This window comes from Cetorhinus maximus, chromosome 1 (assembly GCF_964194155.1).
Source record: "Cetorhinus maximus chromosome 1, sCetMax3.hap1.1, whole genome shotgun sequence".
In the NCBI taxonomy this organism is placed as follows: Eukaryota; Metazoa; Chordata; class Chondrichthyes; order Lamniformes; family Cetorhinidae; genus Cetorhinus; species Cetorhinus maximus.
Genome location: NC_135879.1, coordinates 105,209,585 through 105,226,595, shown reverse-complemented (window position 1 = coordinate 105,226,595; position 17,011 = coordinate 105,209,585). Strand labels below are relative to the sequence as shown.

The following is a 17,011-nucleotide window of genomic DNA, read 5'->3' as shown; positions in this document are numbered from 1 at the left end:
CTGTGGCCTAACCAGCGTTTTATACAGTTCCAGTATAACCTCCCTGTTCTTATATTCTGCTCCCAGTCCACTCTGGCCAAATCATATCTGATCTTATTAAAATCAGCCTTTCCCCAATTTAAGAATCCTGATTTCTGGCCCATCCTTGTCCTTTTCCATAATAACCTTGAATCTAATGGAGTTATGATCACTATCTACAAAATGCTCCCCCACTGATACCTCTAACACTTGCCCAGCCTCATTCACTAAAATTAAGTCCAGGACCACCCCCTCTCTTGGACCTTCTACATACTTGCTTAAAAAGCTCTCCTGAGTGCATTTTAAGAATTCTGCTCCCTCTAAACCTACTGCACTATGACTAACCCAGTTAATGTTGGGGAAGTTGAAATCCCCCACTATTACTGCCCTATTATTTTTACACTTCTCTGAAATTTGCCTACATATCTGCTCTGCTATTTCTCTATGGCTGTTTGTTTGTTTGTTTGGGGGCCTATAGTACACATCCAGCAGTGTGATTGCTCCTTTTTTGTTTTTCAGTTCTACCCATATGGAACCTTCTAAGATGTCATCCCTCCTTACTGCTGTAATTCCTTGATCAATATTGCAAAACCCACTCCTATTTTACCTCCTTTCCTGTCTTGCCTGACGGCCCTATATCCTGGAATATTGAGCTGCCAATCCTTCCTGCCCCTCTCTCAACCATGTCTCTGTGACAGCATTGACATCATACCTCCATGTGTTAATTTGTGCCCTCAACTCATCTGCCTTATTCATCAGACTCCTTGCATTAAAATAAATACCATCCAACCTTGCCAAGCTCCCTTGTGCCTTAACTGGCCTATAATTTTTGTGCTTTCCAGACTCACTTGCTCTCTTAACTTTGGCTGTGATTCTCCCCCTACTGAACCTCCTCTCAGGATCCCACCCCCCTGCCAAGTTAGTTTAAATGTAAGGTGTTTGATAGGGGTTTTTATTTACTCATTTAAGGGATGTGAGCATTACTGGCTAGGTCAGCATTTATTGCCCATCCCTAATTACCCTTAAGAAGGTGGTGATGAGCTGCCTTCTTGGACCGCTTGAACAGTGCTGTTAAGGAGGGAGTTCCAGGGTTTTGACCCAGTGGCATTGAAGGAACGGTGCCATATTTCCAAATATGGATAGTGAGTGGCTTGGAGGGAAACTTCCAGGTGGTGGTGGCATTCCCATGTATCTGCTGCCCTTGTCCTTCTAGATGATAGTGGATTTGGAGATACTGAGAGATTGCTTCTGCTGGTCAGGGATTCTAAAACATGAGGACACAGTCTCAGAAAAAGAGGAGTTTAGGATTCAGATGAGGAGAAATTATTTCAGTCAAAGGTTTGTGAATCTTTGAAATTCTCTACCCCAGAGGGTTGTGGATGCTCCATCACTGAATACATTTAAGGCTGGGATAGACAGATTTTTGGTGTCTCAGGGAATCAAGGGATTTGTGGAATGGGCAGGTAAATGGAGTTGAAGCCCAAGATCAGCCATGATCACAGTGAATGTTGGAGCAGGGTCAACAAGCCATGTGGTCTACTCCTGCTCCTATTTCTTGTGTTGTTTTGTTCCTCTTTGATACATGCTTCAGCAATGCATTACTGGATGGCTGGAAATGAGCCACAGCCAGAAAAATCGAGAGCAGTGGTGACCTTGTCAACCACTTGAAATGGTGTCTGTATGTCGTGAGATAGCAGGATGAAGCTTTCCTATCTACAGCAGCAACAGTCCATTCTCTCCAAAAGCTGCCTTCTCTTCAAAGTGGATTTCTTCAGTGATTCTTTGCAGAATAATGGTAGCTATTGTTTTACGGGCATGACATAATCTAACTTTGCAGTGATATATGCATTATGCAAAATTAGAGGTGCCATTATTTTGTATAGATTCACAATGTAATTGGTTGTCCTAGTCTCAAGGAACTATTTTGGTTTCCCTTTGCTGATTTCTAAAACACTCCCAATCCTCAGACTTACTACTATTCTTTACAACATTATGGGCAGAATCTTCCGGTCGGCATGCGGGGGCGGACCCGACATGCTGACGCGTTAAATGACGTGCAATGACATTGGGCATGCTTCCTGGCATCATTGCGCACCTTCGCGATATTTCGTTCGGGCATGCACCAGAGTCGGCTGCGTGCCCACCGAAATGTCAATGGCCTATTAAGGCAACCAAGAAAGTAGTTAAAGTAGCTAAAAACGCTGCCCGTCCAACCTTAAGGTGGGCGGGCAGACGAAAAGCCCAGGCGGCCTTCGCTTTTTTCAAGAAACCTCATCCGCAGACAGGATGAGGTTTCCTGAAGCTTTTATTAAATAAATATTCCCACCTTTACAAATATCTCCCAACTCATGTGACACTGTCACATGAGGGGAGATGTTTGAATAAATTTTTAAATCCATTCTTTATTAATTTTCATAACCATGCAATCTCCGAGGCAGCTCCGTGCCTCAGGGAGATTGCTGCGCTCTTTTGTGTGCATGCGCGAAGAGCGCTGGCCCCAACTCTCCCTCCTCCCCCCACCCACACAGGTAGCGCTAGCGCTAGCGCTACCAGCTGCACATTATGCTGGGTGGGCCTTAATTGCCGCCCACGTAAAATGGCAGCACGCAGCCGATCTCGGGTGGCGATCGACTCCACACCCAGTCCCACCCAGCCCACCCGCCATAGGAAAAACCCAGGCCTATAAGCCTCTTATGTCCTAGTACTAATCTTAACCTCCGTAACAAGACACGGGGTGGATCTTTCTTGCTGAGTTATTTTTTAATGGAATATATTTTTATGGAAAATAATAACTTATGGAAAAAACAACATTCTCACTTTTTTATTGGCTGCAAGAATGGCATTACCATTATGTTGATTAAGATCTTCATAATGATTAAAATAGCTATAACAACACAAAAGCAAAATACTGAGGATGCTGAGAATCTGAAATAAAAACAGAAAATGCTGGAAATACTCAGCAAGCCTGTCAGAATCTGTGGAGGGGGAAACAGTTAGGGGAGAATTTCTCCCCGTCGGGTGGGCTGGTCAGGAGTGGACGGAGGTGGGTGCAGAACCAATCTCCACTTGCGATTGGCTGCACGCCGCCATTTTACGTGGGCGGGCTAATTAAGGCTCGTCCAGCGTGTCATGTGCCCGGTAGCGCTCAGCGCTACCTGTGTGGGCCGGGGGGAGGAGGGAGAGTTGGGGCCTGCACTCTTTTGCGTGCATAAATCTCCCTGAGGCACGGAGCTCCGTGCCTCAGGGAGATTAAGTGCAGTTGTAAAGTTGTAAAAAATAAAATAAAATAATTCAGACATGTCCCCTCATGTGACAGTGTCATATGAGCTGGGATATGTTTATGAATTTTGGTAATTTTTATTTCATTTATAAATCCTTCATGAAACCTCATCCCGCCTGTGGATGAGGTTTCATGAAAAATGCGAAGGCCACCTGGGCTCTTCGCCTGCCCACCAACCTTGAAGCTTTCTCAATTGGGTCAATTGTTTTATTAATGGCCTTAACAGGTCTTTGACAGTTCGGTCGGTGCGCGCTCGCCGAATGGAAGATCAGAATGATGCACGGTAACTTGGGGACACATGCCTGACGTCACCACACATCATTTTACATGTCGGCATGCGAGGCCCGACCCTGCACGCCAAACAGAAGACTCTGCCCTTATCGTTTCAAGGTCAGAGTTTTGATATAAGATCACAGACCTGAAACATTAACACAGATGCTGTCAAACCTGTTGATTATTTCCAATATTTTCTGTTTGATTAAAATAGCTAGTTTAGCTAAGACAAATTAAGCTAGGACTTTGACCTATCCCCTGTTCTTAAATTTCTCAAAAGAAAACTAATAAAGTGCTATAAGTCAATACGTTTAAAAGATGGAGACTAGTAGTAATGAAAGAACTGTTTAAATATTGGTTGAACTAAGATTGGCAAGGGTAATTTTCAAAGATTGTGTACCAGGAGCAGAACTTCTCCAATTGACCCCACAGCGTTATTATTCAAATGTTCTTTAGGTCAAGTAAACAAAATAATCATCTGGATATTTCATATTCAATTCTGATAGTATGGACAATACTTGATAACCTGTGCCTCCGGAGCACATTGTGTGAAAACACATTGATTTGGTTTGTTTTCCTCCCTGCAAAAAGGAGGATAAAATGGAGGACAACTTATCCTCATGGTTCCCTTGACACCTGTAGCTGTTTCAGAGCATAAACTGGGAACATGTTTCCCAATTACCTTTTGGACCACAACCAGCAAGAAAGGGGAAAAAAAGGAAGAAAATAAAGTGCATTTCAAATGATATTCATACATATATGAATTAATAATGGAAAGAGAATTTGCATTTGTGTAACACCTTTCACATTCACAAGTGCTTAACAGCAAATGTTTTGCTTTTGTGACATGCAGTCAATATAGTTATCTAGGCAAATGTTTGTTTTAGAAAGTCACTCACAGATTTCAGGGTGGATACTAAATAATACAATCCTTAGACAATTAGTCATGTTAATTCCAACACTTGTCTTGCAAAAGGACACAGGAGAGAAAGTACAATTGTTTGTTATATCAATAAGTTAAACTGATCATAGAATTTTAGCAGCATTTGCTGTAAATGTATTACCTTTCATTCTTTTCTTAACCATCCGTACTATTGTCAAGATTATGCAAACAATGAATAATATCACCGCTGAAGTACTGGTGATCACCAGCCATGGAATTCTGGTAGCACTGGTATTGTTTGAAGTGCTGAGAGTAGTTTCCACTGAGGATGTGATAGAACCTACAAAAATAAATCCCAGCTAAATATTTTATGTGAAATTCACTTATCTAGAAAATACATCCTTATACAGTAATAAGGCAGATTACCAGGCACTGGAATTTCCACTGGGCTGCTCTTCTCTGTGCTAAAATTATTGCTGACTTTACAGAAGAAAAGACCATTACCCTCCTTCACTCTGGGATTGAGCACCAGCGTTTGATCATAATGTTTTATTTTCTTGGCTTTTTCCGCCTTACTGGCCTTCCTGTGCCACATAAAATTGATAGGTAAAGAGCCACTTGCAACTTCACATTTCAATACGACTGTGCTTTGTTCTGTAATATTTTGAGCCTGAAAAATTCTGACAATGGGTTTTGAAACGTTGTCTGAAAAAAAAAAAGAGGGGTATTTTTCAAACTTGAAAGAAACAAAACTTTGACCATTGAATAGTGCATTGTAAACAGTTCTACAGTTTGTTATTCTTGCTTACAAATAAAACTATGTGAAAACTTTTTTTATTTGATTAGGACAAGTGTTGTTTCTACAACCATTGAGATAACAAAGATTCCATTATACATTTTGTTACCTGGTCCTTGTGAGTATGAAGTTGTTTGCCAATGATGTTGAATAGGAAAGTTCTCTCCACTGCCCACCATCCATTCACAATATTGCTGGTGCAGAAGAATTTAATCAAGAAAAATCATGGGGAGTTCTACAGAAATCATCTGCACCAAGGTTGCTTCTCCAGCATAAAAGGCGCCAGTAAGAGTGCAGATGATCACCCTTCAAATGATTTAGGGTTATGTCATTTCAGTGGAAACATTTCCTTTTAATCATTAGAAATTCTAAATCTTTGCTACATTCTCACATCTGCAACAAAACTAGGAAAATTAAAGTGTGAATTAGAAACACTTTAAAAGTATTTTTCTTTGAACACCTGCCATCTTACCTCTGGTAACAGTAAGGAAGGTCTCTTCAGATCTGATACTTTGATTCTTGCTATGTGCCTCACACCTGTACATACCAAGATCTTTTAGTCCCAGGTGAGTGATTCGGAGTGAGAGATTCCCAGATGAAAAATTTTCTGGCAGTTGAATCCTGTTTCGATAAGTTTCATCTTCAATATTGACTTCAGAGTTGCCATTATTAATAACAGTTCCCTTTATTAACAATGAATTATTCTTCAGCCAACTGAAGTTAATGTATTGGCCATTAATAAAACTGAAAGAGCATGGGAGCAATGCACTTCTCCCAACTGACCCATTCACCTTATTTTGCTGTGCTTGACTAGCAGAAACTGCAAAAGAAGAAGCAGAGTGAGGTAGCTTTCTGAATAATAAATTTCCGCTTTGTTTTACTAGATACAGCATTATTTCCCTTATATTTTTAAATGACACTTTTTTTTGTACAAAAACAAGACATGTGAGGGCAATAGTCTATGGAAATATTTTCCCCATTTGCATTGTCATCTTAGGGACTCAGACAATATTTGAGTCTCGGTAACAGCCAACCCCTTTGCCTTGGTGCTGCCATCACTGCAGAGAGAAAATAAAACCCACACAGGTTTGATCAAGGTTGTCACTGAGACAGATAAAAACGCCTAATTCATTATCCCTCCCATTAAAAATTTATTGAAGATTAAAGTCATAGAATCACGGTCATACATGCTTCTGATACAACTGTAACTTCACTACCTTTCACTCAAGTCGGTTATGTATAATGGATGGTCATAGAGCACCAATAAATGTTTTTCAGGGTTACAGTGAGCCGTAATGGGCAGAATTTTCGGGTCGGCGGGCTGGGGAACAGACCGCCGACTGCATTTGGCCCCTGACCACGATTTCACGCTGGCTGAGCAATTAATGGCCAGCCAGCATGAAAGGCGTGCTGAAAAGCTCAGCGCTGCCAGGGTGGGGGCGGGAGGAGGGCAAGCGCTGAAGTCAGCACGAGTGTGGAAGGAAAGCTCCCTGAAGGCAGAGAGCTGCCTCAGGAAGCTGACAAATTTAAAATCAATAAAAACAGAATTTAAAATTGGTTGGAGGGGGGCTGGTGGATAAAATGTCCACGCGTCATAATAAGACACCGGAACACACAGATGATAAATTTTTTTCAAAACATTTAAATCCTTTTTTAAATTTAATCATGGAAACTTCATCCCACCCTTGGATGAGGTTGCCACAAAAATGCAAAGGCCACCTGGCCGATTCGTCCACCTGCTGAGCAGAAAACTCTGCCTAATGAAAATATTAAAGATTTTCTACTTTCATAGTCTCTATCATTATAAGATATATATATAGAAAATTATTAAATCTATTAGATAAATGATATCAAAATATCAGTAAACTGATTTCAGGGTTAAACTCGCAATAAAACTAATGAATGTCAGTGTTTCCCCTTCATAGGAATGCTAATTTCTCATTGTGAGGGAAAGAACGAGGTAAAAAAATAGAGAAAGTCAGAAAGAAAAGAAAGAACCTGTATTTAGGCTGTGTCTTTCATAACCTCAAGATGTCCCTAAGTCATTCACAGTCAACAAAGTATCTTTGAAGTGCAGTGGCTGTTTCAATGTAGGGCAAGCCAATTTGAACACAGCAAGGTCTCTCAAACAGTAAGAGGGATAATGTTGGCCAGAACACCAGGAGAACAGCCTTACTCTTCTCCAAATGTGCCATGTGGTTGTTCTTTTTCCATCCAAAAGGCCCTTGAAATAACGGTCCAAATCTTCCATTCAGGGTCGGGACCCCCTGTTTCCGACCTTGAACAAACAAAAAAATACACACTTACCTTCCTCCAATTTTACAGGGCAGTCTTCTGATGGAGGATCCAGCAATTCAATGCAGGAATCCTCAGAGGGAGCAGCAGAGAAAATCCATGCACGAACTACACCCCCTTTTTATTGCACTAGTTGCCATATTCTGTAAGTAAAGAGTTTGAATGTCCCAAAGCTTCTTTGAAAAGTTGTGGAGAGAAGGTCAGTGTGGAAGGGAGTAGGATGGGTGAGGGGGTAGGGTGGTAGGTGAGTGAGGTGAGTGAGGTGGTAGGGTGGTAGTTGGACAGGGTGGCAGGAAGCTGAGGTGATAAGTTTGTTGGTGGATAACGTGGCACCTAGTAGGGTGGTATTTGGGCAGGGTAGCAGGTGGATAAAGTGATAAGGTGGTAGGTAGGGTGGCAGATGGGAAGGTAGGTGAGGTGGCAAGGTGGCAGGTTAGTAGGATGGTAGGCAGGCAGGGAAGCTGGTGGGGAGGTGGGCTGGGGTGTAGTTGGGTCAGGGGCTAGTCAGGTCATGTCGTGGGCTAGTTAGGTCAGGTCGAAGGGACGGGATGTGGTGGGACCGGGTGGGGTGGGAGTTGGGGGATGAGGGGAAAGTCAGGTGATTAGGTCAGGGAATACTCATGTAGGCTGGGTGGTGGGGGCTGGTCGGGGGTAATCGGAGTGTTAAGGGGGGAGTCTGGGTGGTTAGTGAGTGATTGGGGTATCAGTTGTATAGTTACCCAAGAATTAGACTAGGGTTGGGATTTTCTGGCCCCATTGCGGGCGGGACCCACCGCAGCTGAGACGCTGCCTCAGCCAGAAGTCCATTAACTTGCGGTGGGACCAGAAGATCGCGGTGGTGGGCGGGGTGCGGAAAAGCCTGCCCTAGGTTTTTTTCTGTCTAACATTTCCTAGGTAACTATCCAGATAATTAAGTTAGAACTGTCTGAAGTTTCCCACTCTAACTCAGAGTTGGAGACGTTGTCTGAGGGTCCTGGGGAGCAGGGGAATTGCCCATTGGAAGTTCAAACCTCCCGGGCAATTTCCATGGAGTCATTGCATTGGGAATTCCGAGGGATCCCGTGGCACATCTTATGGGGTATGTCTCATCTCCAACTATCCGAAGCTCGGATGAATGATTCATCCAAAAAACAGCACCACCAATAGTACAGCACTGCTTCCATGCTGCGCTGAAATGTCAATCTAAATTACATACTCAAGCCTCTGGAGTGTGGCTTAAACCTACAACCTTTTCACTCAAGAGGTGAGAGGACTGAGACTAGACAAGGAATGCTGAACTTTGCAAAATGATCACATTTTAAAATGTACCTTTAACTTAAAGTAAAACAAAGAATTCTGGAAAGGAATGCATAACTAGCTACATATATTAATACACAGGGCCCTGTTCTTTGCAGACAGAGAATATGTACACACATTGTGCCTGTTTCAGCTGAACAAAATAAGTGATAGCCACTTGCTGACTCATTCCTCAGGGCAATGTCTTGACCAATCAGGGTCGAGCTGCCTGGTTTACATTTCAAACAATGCTTGGCAGTTAACTGTCAGTCACCATCACTGGTGCATTCTCCAAGGCAACGCCTCTGCCAATCAGATTCCACTTGCCAGCTAATCAGCACATTCTTCACATACAGTATAAATTTTTTTTGCCCTTGTATTAGTATTCTTGCAAAGTGTCCTATGAGTGCAAGGCAAAAAGCTTTGACATGTCTCTTTTTTTCAGCAAGTGCTGTATTACCTTGTAAACACCTCTGTTCTAAGAAGCGCACATGTGGTCTCAGGTTGCCATGGGGAGGGAAAGTCAAAAAGAAATCCATTGAGCTGCGGAATGGCAATTTTAGCACCTTTCTCAGAACAGAGAAAAGCTGCTGCTGAGATGCAGACAGGACTAGGAACAGGCCCTTTCTGTTCTGGAGGAAATGATAGCAAGCAGAAGTAAAATTCTCTCTGGGGGAAAAACATTTTTACAGAGCTGACTAAAGCAGTTAGTGTTTGGAAACAAAAACAGAAATACCTGGAAAAACTCAGCAGGTCTGCCAGCATCTGCAGAAGGAACAGTTAACGTTTTGAGTCCGTATGACTCTTCACCAGAACTAAGGAAAAATAGAAAAGAGGTGAAATATAAGCTGGTTTAAGGGAGGATGGGAAAGGTAGAGCTGGATAGAGGTGGAGATAGACAAAAGGACAAAGAGGTGTTGAAGGTGGTGATATTCTCTAAGGAATGTGATAATAGGTGACATTAAGGTTAGAAAGCAGGATGAGCAAGGTACAGATAGCCCTATTGGGGGTGGGGTGGGGAGAAGGGATCGAAATAAACTAAAAGGCAGAGATAAAACAATGGATGGAAATACATTTAAAAATAATGGAAAAAGGTGGGAAAAGAAAAATCTATATAAATTATTGGAAAGTGGGTGGGGGTGGAGGAGAGTGTTCATGATCTAAAATTGTTGAACACAATATTCAGCCCAGAAGGCTGTAAAGTGCCTAGTCGGAAGATGAGGTGCTGTTCCTCCAGTTTGCGTTGAGCTTCACTGGAACAATGCAGCAGGCCAAGAACGGACATGTCGGCATGAGAGCAGGGTGGAGTGTTGAAATGGCAAGCGACAGGGAGGCCTGGGTCATGCGTGCGGACAGAGCGAAGGTGTTCCGCAAAGTGGTCACCCAGTCTGCGTTTGGTCTCTCCAATGTAGAGGAAACCGCATTGGGAGCAGCGAATGCAGTAGACTAAATTGAGGGAAGTGCAAGTGAAATGCTGCTTCACTTGAAAGGAATGTTTGGGCCCTTGGATGGTGAGGAGAGGGGAAGTAAAGGGGCAGGTGTTGCACCTTCTGCGGTTGCATGGGAAGGTGCCATGGGACGGGGTTGAGGAGTAGGGGGTGATGGAGGAATGGAACAGGGTGTCCCGGAGGGAACGATCCCTGCAGAATGCCACCAGGGGGAGTGAAGGGAAGATGTGTTTGGTGGTGGCATCATGCTGGAGTTGGTGGAAATGGCAGAGGATGATCCTTTGAATGTGGAAGCTGGTGGGCACGGTCCATCTCTTACACTTCCCTTCCCTTCCTTGACCTCTCTGTCTCAATTTCTGGTGATAGACTGTCCACTAATATTCATTACAAGCCTACCGACTCCCACGGCTACCTCGACTACAGCTCCTCACACCCCGCTTCCTGTAAGGATTCCATCCCATTCTCTCAGTTCCTTCACCTCTGTCGAATCTGTTCTGATGATGCCACTTTCAAAAACAGTTCCTCTGACGTGCCTTCCTTCTTCCTTAACTGAGGTTTTCCACCCACGGTGGTTGACAGGGCCCTCGACTATGTCCGGCCCATCTCCCGTGCATCCGCCCTCACACCTTCCTCTCCCTCCCGGAACCATGATAGGGTCCCCCTTTTCCTCACTTATCACCCCACCAGCATCCGCATTCAAAGGATCATCCTCCGCCATTTCTGCGAACTCCAGCATGATGCCACCACCAAAAACATCTTCCCTTCACCCCCCCGGCGGCATTCCACAGGGATTGTTCCCCCCGGGACACCCTGGTCCACTCCTCCATCACCCCCTACACTCCTTTCAAGTGAAGCAGCATTTCACGTGCACTTCCCTCAATTTAGTCTACTGCATTCGCTGCTCCCAATGCGGTTTCCTCTACATTGGAGTGATCAAACGCAGACTGGGTGACCACTTTGCGGAACACCTTCGCTCTGTCCGCACGCATGACCCAGACCTCTCTGTCGCTTGCCATTTCAACACATCACCCTGCTCTCATGCCCACATGTCTGTCCTTGGCCTGCTGCATTGTTCCAGTGAAGCTCAACGCAAACTGGAGGAACAGCACCTCATCTGCCAACTAGGTACTTTACAGCCTTCCAGACTGAATATTGAATTGAACAATTTTAGACCATGAACTCTCTCCTCCATCCCCACCCCCTTTCCAATACCCCCTTTTTTCCAATAATTTATATAGATTTTTCTTTTCCCACCTATTTCCATTATTTTTAAATGTATTTCCATCCATTGTTTTATCTCTGCCTTTTAGCCTATTTCGATCCCTTCTCCCCATCCCACCCCACTAGGGCTATCTGTACCTTGCTCATCCTGCTTTCTACCCTTAATGTCACCTATTATAACATTCCTTAGAGAATATCACCACCTTCAACACCTCCTTGTCCTTTTGTCTATGACATCTTTTGGCTATCTCCACCTATCACTGGCCCTCTATCCAGCTCTACCTGTCCCACCCCCCCTTAAACCAGCTTGTATTTCACCTCTTTCTATTTTTCTTTAGTTCTGCTGAAGAGTCATACGGACTCAAAACGTTAACTGTGTTCCTCTCAGCAGATGCTTCCAGACCTGCTGAGTTTTTCCAGGTATTTCTGTTTTTGTTTTGGATTTCCAGCATCCGCAGTTTTTTGCTTTTTATATTAAAGTGTTTGGACACCAGAATCCCTGGAATTCTGCATCATCAGGACTGTCGTGACCTGAGGGAAGAGGCGATTTGTCAAGATATGCCTTGCTCGTGATAATCAAATTTGGAAAACTCGGACAGAGTGGAACAATAGTCGAAGGACACTGGAAGTTTAGAGTTGGGGGGAGATGGGACATGCTGCCTAATTATGGCATTAGCTGCCAAAGTTTAAGTTTAAAACTCCAGTCTGAGTGAGTGAATGAACGCATAGGTGGGTGAGGTAGGTAGGTACATGAGGTTTGAGTGGATAGACAGGTTGGGGAGTAGTCGGGTTAGGTCGGGGTGGGGCGGGGGGGCGGTGGTGGCAGGTAGGCGGGGCCGGGTCTGGAGGTCAGTCAGATGGTTGGGGGTAGTTGGGTCAGGTGGCAGTCAGGGGGGTCAGAGCATTGGTTGTGGGGGTAGTTCGGTGGTCAGGAGGTATTTGGGGGGTGGGGGTGGGGGAGGGTGGGGTTAGTGGAGTTGTTAGGACAATGGTTGGGGTGGGGGGTCGTGTCAGGAGTTGTGGGAGGGATCAGTTGTGTAGTTACCCAGCTGTTAGACTAGGTTTCAATCTGGATAACTATTCAAGCAAGTACTGTGAAACAGTCCCAAGTCTCCGACTCTAAATCAAAGTCGGAGATATTCATAGAGGGCCCGGGGAACAGGATAATTGCCCATCAGATGTTTAAACTTTCCGGGCAATTGTCACAGGTCCAGGCAACTGGACTTTCACAGGGTCCCGACGCGCATCGTCAGTTGCAAGTCGATTCTCCGACAATCCAAAGATCGGAAGATTGCCCCATGTAACCATTCTATCATCAGAGATGCAGCACACTTTTGTGGATCTTATTAGCAAATTTCTTCTAGGAAGTTAGCAATCAGAAGAGATTTTTTGTATTCTTTTAAAAAATCTAATTAAGTTTGTTTTTGGAGTTATATGCCAGTTTATGTTGTTAATAGAGTTAACTCTTGCTTCATTCAAGTTCAAGCATATGGGGGACGAAGTGGTTCTGTAAGACTGCCCTTTCACCTCTTCTTAATCAACCCTTTAGCAGTAGCAAGGGACCTACACAAAGAGATCTGAGCATTCGCAACCTAAAACCGAACTAATATGTCTCCAGTACAGATATGCATTTAATTCAGCAGTAAGCAGCAATATCATTTAGAGAGAGTATAATGCTGGCTGGCATGAGAATTGGAGCAATTCACAATGGTGCTGTGAGGGCAAGATACAATGCTGAAACTGGTATTAAGGCATGTGGCTGAAGATTCTGAGAGACGAGAATTTATTATGCACCTGGTGCACACAATGACCCTGAAAATGCGTACAGTGAGACACAAAATTGAAAAATACTTCTGTAACACATGCATCTTTTACAATGACCAGAAAATATGATTATAAAGTAACAGTTGAAAATACTAGTAACAAAATTCTGTCTCAATCTTTGAAGACAGTTCTGAAACAACTGTTGCACCCATTTTTAACAGCAGACATTAATAAATTTTGCAAATTTCAATATTATGCTCCCCAAACTAAAGTCCAAATAATCTAAAGACATTGAAAGCAAAAGTGGATCCAACAATGAACGTTTTGGTGCATCATTTTCAATGCTTCTTCAATTTGAGGAGCATGCATTGTTTCCTGTACCACTTACCAGTAACAATATAAAGCCAGGTTGTAAGCTGTTTTCTCGAAATCTTTATTGTCATTGTGATCCTTAGTACAGTTCAGCTAAAATAACAAGTTTTTCAAAGGCTTTAAAGAAAAGACAATTGCTTAACGTTCCACATCGCCACTCTCCATTAGCACTTCCTATGAGTCATTTCCCTTCCTTAAAAAAAAAGTTATACTGCCAATCTTCTTGTTTTTGTTGTTTTCCTTTCAGTGCACTCTTTTATTTCTTCTCCTTTTTTGGTCAAGATAGTTTCTCATTTGTCGGCTAAAGTATGGAACTTTTAGATAACAGTAGCTATGTGGGATGTGCTTGGTTGAATTTGGACTTGACTGAACGTCTCAAGAGCAGATGTTTATCAATGGTCCACAGGTTCCACTATAAACCGTGTCAGAACTTCTATGTTTCTCTAAGAAAATTATTTTTGTTCCATTTCAGAGAAAGCTAACTTTTTTCTAATAAAATTGCTTTAACATTGACTTAAAACAAAAGAATTATTTTTTAAAAGTATCTATGACCTCATTCAAAAATCATTGCCCTCAACTTTAGCTCAGGGCCGGGACCGATGGAAAGCAAAGAAAGGAATTAGCTGACCAAGGGCAAACCTGAGGGTGCACAAAGGACTGTGGATGGGTCAGGGAGTAGGCACATAGAAAGGGGTAGGAGTGGTTAAGGCAAATTGGGCCCTATTCTTCTGAGAGGCCCCTCCACCGCAATGCTGCTAAACTTTGCTCCTCCATTATGGCTAGCACCCAAGAAAGACTCTGGCCTAATGCATCAATGCACCAAAACTTCCTCTTCACTCAAGTTGGATCCAGACTTTTCAACCAGTGGTCAAATACCCCTTCTTGTTGAGTTTTTATGTAATGAGTTTCAAATGGCTGCGAAAAGGTAAATCTCCTGTCTGGGCTGGAAATCAAAATACAGTTGATCAGTTTTCCAGTCAGAAGTTGATAACCAACCCAACCTTCCCCATCAAAGAAAACCAAGAATTGAATACAGCGTATGCTATTCAGAACAGTATGGGGTGTTTTGTTGTTTTGTGTTGTTGAAGGAAGTTTTATAGGATAAGTTTTTTAAGTCTGGATTTGAAACTTTTGTTCAGCTATGCAAAAATATTCTGCAAAATAAACCAGCTTCTTGATTTGACATTAACCTCTTATTACCAGAGTGTTTATTTTGTCTATCAAAGAGATTGGTAAAACGCCCATGCAAAAGACACAAATATCTGGTTCAGAATGCAGTATTGTTAAACATCTGGGTGGCATTCTCAAACATACAAACAAAGAGCAGGAGTAAGCCATTTGGACCCTCAAGCTTGCTCCGTCATTTAATAAGATCATGGCTGATCTGATAGTAACCTCAAATCTGCATCCCGCCTACCCCTGATAACCTATCACCCCCTTGCTTACCAAGAATCTATGCACCTCTGCCTTAAAAATATTCAAGCTCTACTTCCACCTCATTTTCAGGAAAAGAGTTCCAAAGACTCACAACCCTCCGAGAAAAGAATTACACCTCATCTCCATTTTAAATGAGTGACCCCTTATCTTTAAACAGTGACCCCTGGTTCTGGAATCTCCCACAAGAGGAAACACACTCCACATCCACCCTGTCAAGATCCCTCAGGATCTTGTATGTTTCAATCAAACCGCCTCTTACTCTTCTAAACTCCAGCAGATACAAGCCTAGCCTGTCCAACCTTTCCTCATAAGACAACCTGCCCATTCCAGGTATTAGTCTGGTAAACCTTCTCTGAACTGCTTCCAATGCATTTACATCCTTCTTTAAATAAGGTGACCAATACTATAGACAGTACTCCAGATGTGGTCTCACTAGTGCTCTTTATAACTGAAGCATAACCTCCCTACTTTTGTATTCATTTATATTAGGCAGTGTGAATCAAGTGAGATCAGTTTATGGGAGCAGTTGACACCACTTAATCCAAGAAGATATCAACAGCAGGTCCAACTTTTGTGACAGTCTATTAAATTGCTCTGATTTCGCCTGGTCTGTACTTTTGTAACAGTTTTTACAAGTTGCCTGTCATCAGTGGAGTCTCCCAGATCGAAAATACAAGATTAAATTCAACCTAAAGCAAATATTAATGAGGAAGTCTGTGCTTTTCTTGAATTTAAACACAAAGTGCAGTGCACTAATCTCACCATTTCAAAGAGAAGCAACCTTCTCTGGCAACAAGTTGCATTGCTCATTGTTCCGGCTTAATGCATTATGAAACTGATCATTATTGCAATCAAATAAAATATCCAGTTTTCATGGAGAAACTTGGCTCAGGACAATATACTTCCTGTAACTACTTAGATTGGAAAACAAATTTATTTTTATTATGAAATCCTTATAATCACTTAAAAGACTGTTGTGCTCTCAGATACACAGTAAAGGTTATCAGGGCAGGAAGCTTGTCACAAATTTGCATATTTTTGAGAATTTGCGACTTTAAAATGAAAACTTGAGACTTGCTGAGGAATTTTAGTCTTATCGATTCAAACCCTTCATTATTAATAGTTCTTTTGGAGGTCTTATTTGAAGTGTATTATAGTCAAATAAGAAGTGGTTTGACTGTTTTGAGCTTGAGCCCTTTCCTTTTGCCCATCAGTCAGTCTACTCCCTGACCCATCCATAGCCTTTGTGCAACCTCAGGTTTACCCTTGGTCAGCTAGTTCCTTTCTTTGCTTTCCATTGGTCCCAGCCCTGAGCTAAAGTTGAGGCGAATCATTTTTGAATGAGATCTTGGACACATTTTAAAAATAATTATTTTGTTTATCTTTACACTCATGGACAATCTTGGGTGAAAATTTTGCATAGCTTTGCAGTCTGACATTACAAACCAATTCAGAGCTGCCACTCCTTAATATCGCTTGATGATTAATAGCACAGCTTTTATAAAGGTATTAAAGGCTTGCTGTCCAGTTTCTGTTGAGAATGTTGCCACCGTAAGGAAATAGCAACCGAAAAAAGAGACATGCTGTCGAAGCTTTTTCATCTTGCACTCATCAGGACAGATTCACAAGAATACCAATTGTAAGGTGGACAGCCATTTATACTGCATGATTTGAACAATTGTTGTTCCCTGTACAATTGATATTCTTGCAAATCTGTCCTGATGAGTGCAAGAAAATCTTCAACAGCATGTCTCCTTTTTCAGCAATACTCAAGTTCTGTATGACCAAACCAATATTTGAAATAGTAACCCTGAATTTCCACAGAATTGTCCCTGATCTTATGCTGTAACTTTGATGGGACCCGGGAGAAAGGACACAAATGGCCATTTTCAACTCCTTATGTTGTTTTTCTGGGGGTTCTACTGAAAATACAACTGCAAATCAGGACA

The 17,011-nt window shown here is 42.7% G+C and overlaps 1 protein-coding gene across 1 annotated transcript in view; it reads right to left on the bottom strand.

Annotated features, from left to right (window-relative positions):
* LOC144686528 (cell adhesion molecule CEACAM21-like) overlaps positions 1-13,785 on the bottom strand; it is a 29,566-nt gene extending 15,781 nt beyond the window's left edge. Inside the window, exons 1-4 of the mRNA XM_078551884.1 lie at positions 13,642-13,785; positions 5,723-6,070; positions 4,881-5,159; positions 4,636-4,794 (exon numbers count right to left, since the gene is read on the bottom strand). Of these exons, the coding sequence (XP_078408010.1) occupies positions 4,636-4,794; positions 4,881-5,159; positions 5,723-6,070; positions 13,642-13,696 (841 nt within the window). The 5' untranslated portion in view covers positions 13,697-13,785. The remainder of the gene's footprint in view (positions 1-4,635; positions 4,795-4,880; positions 5,160-5,722; positions 6,071-13,641) is intronic.
* Positions 13,786-17,011: the final 3,226 nt, after the last annotated feature.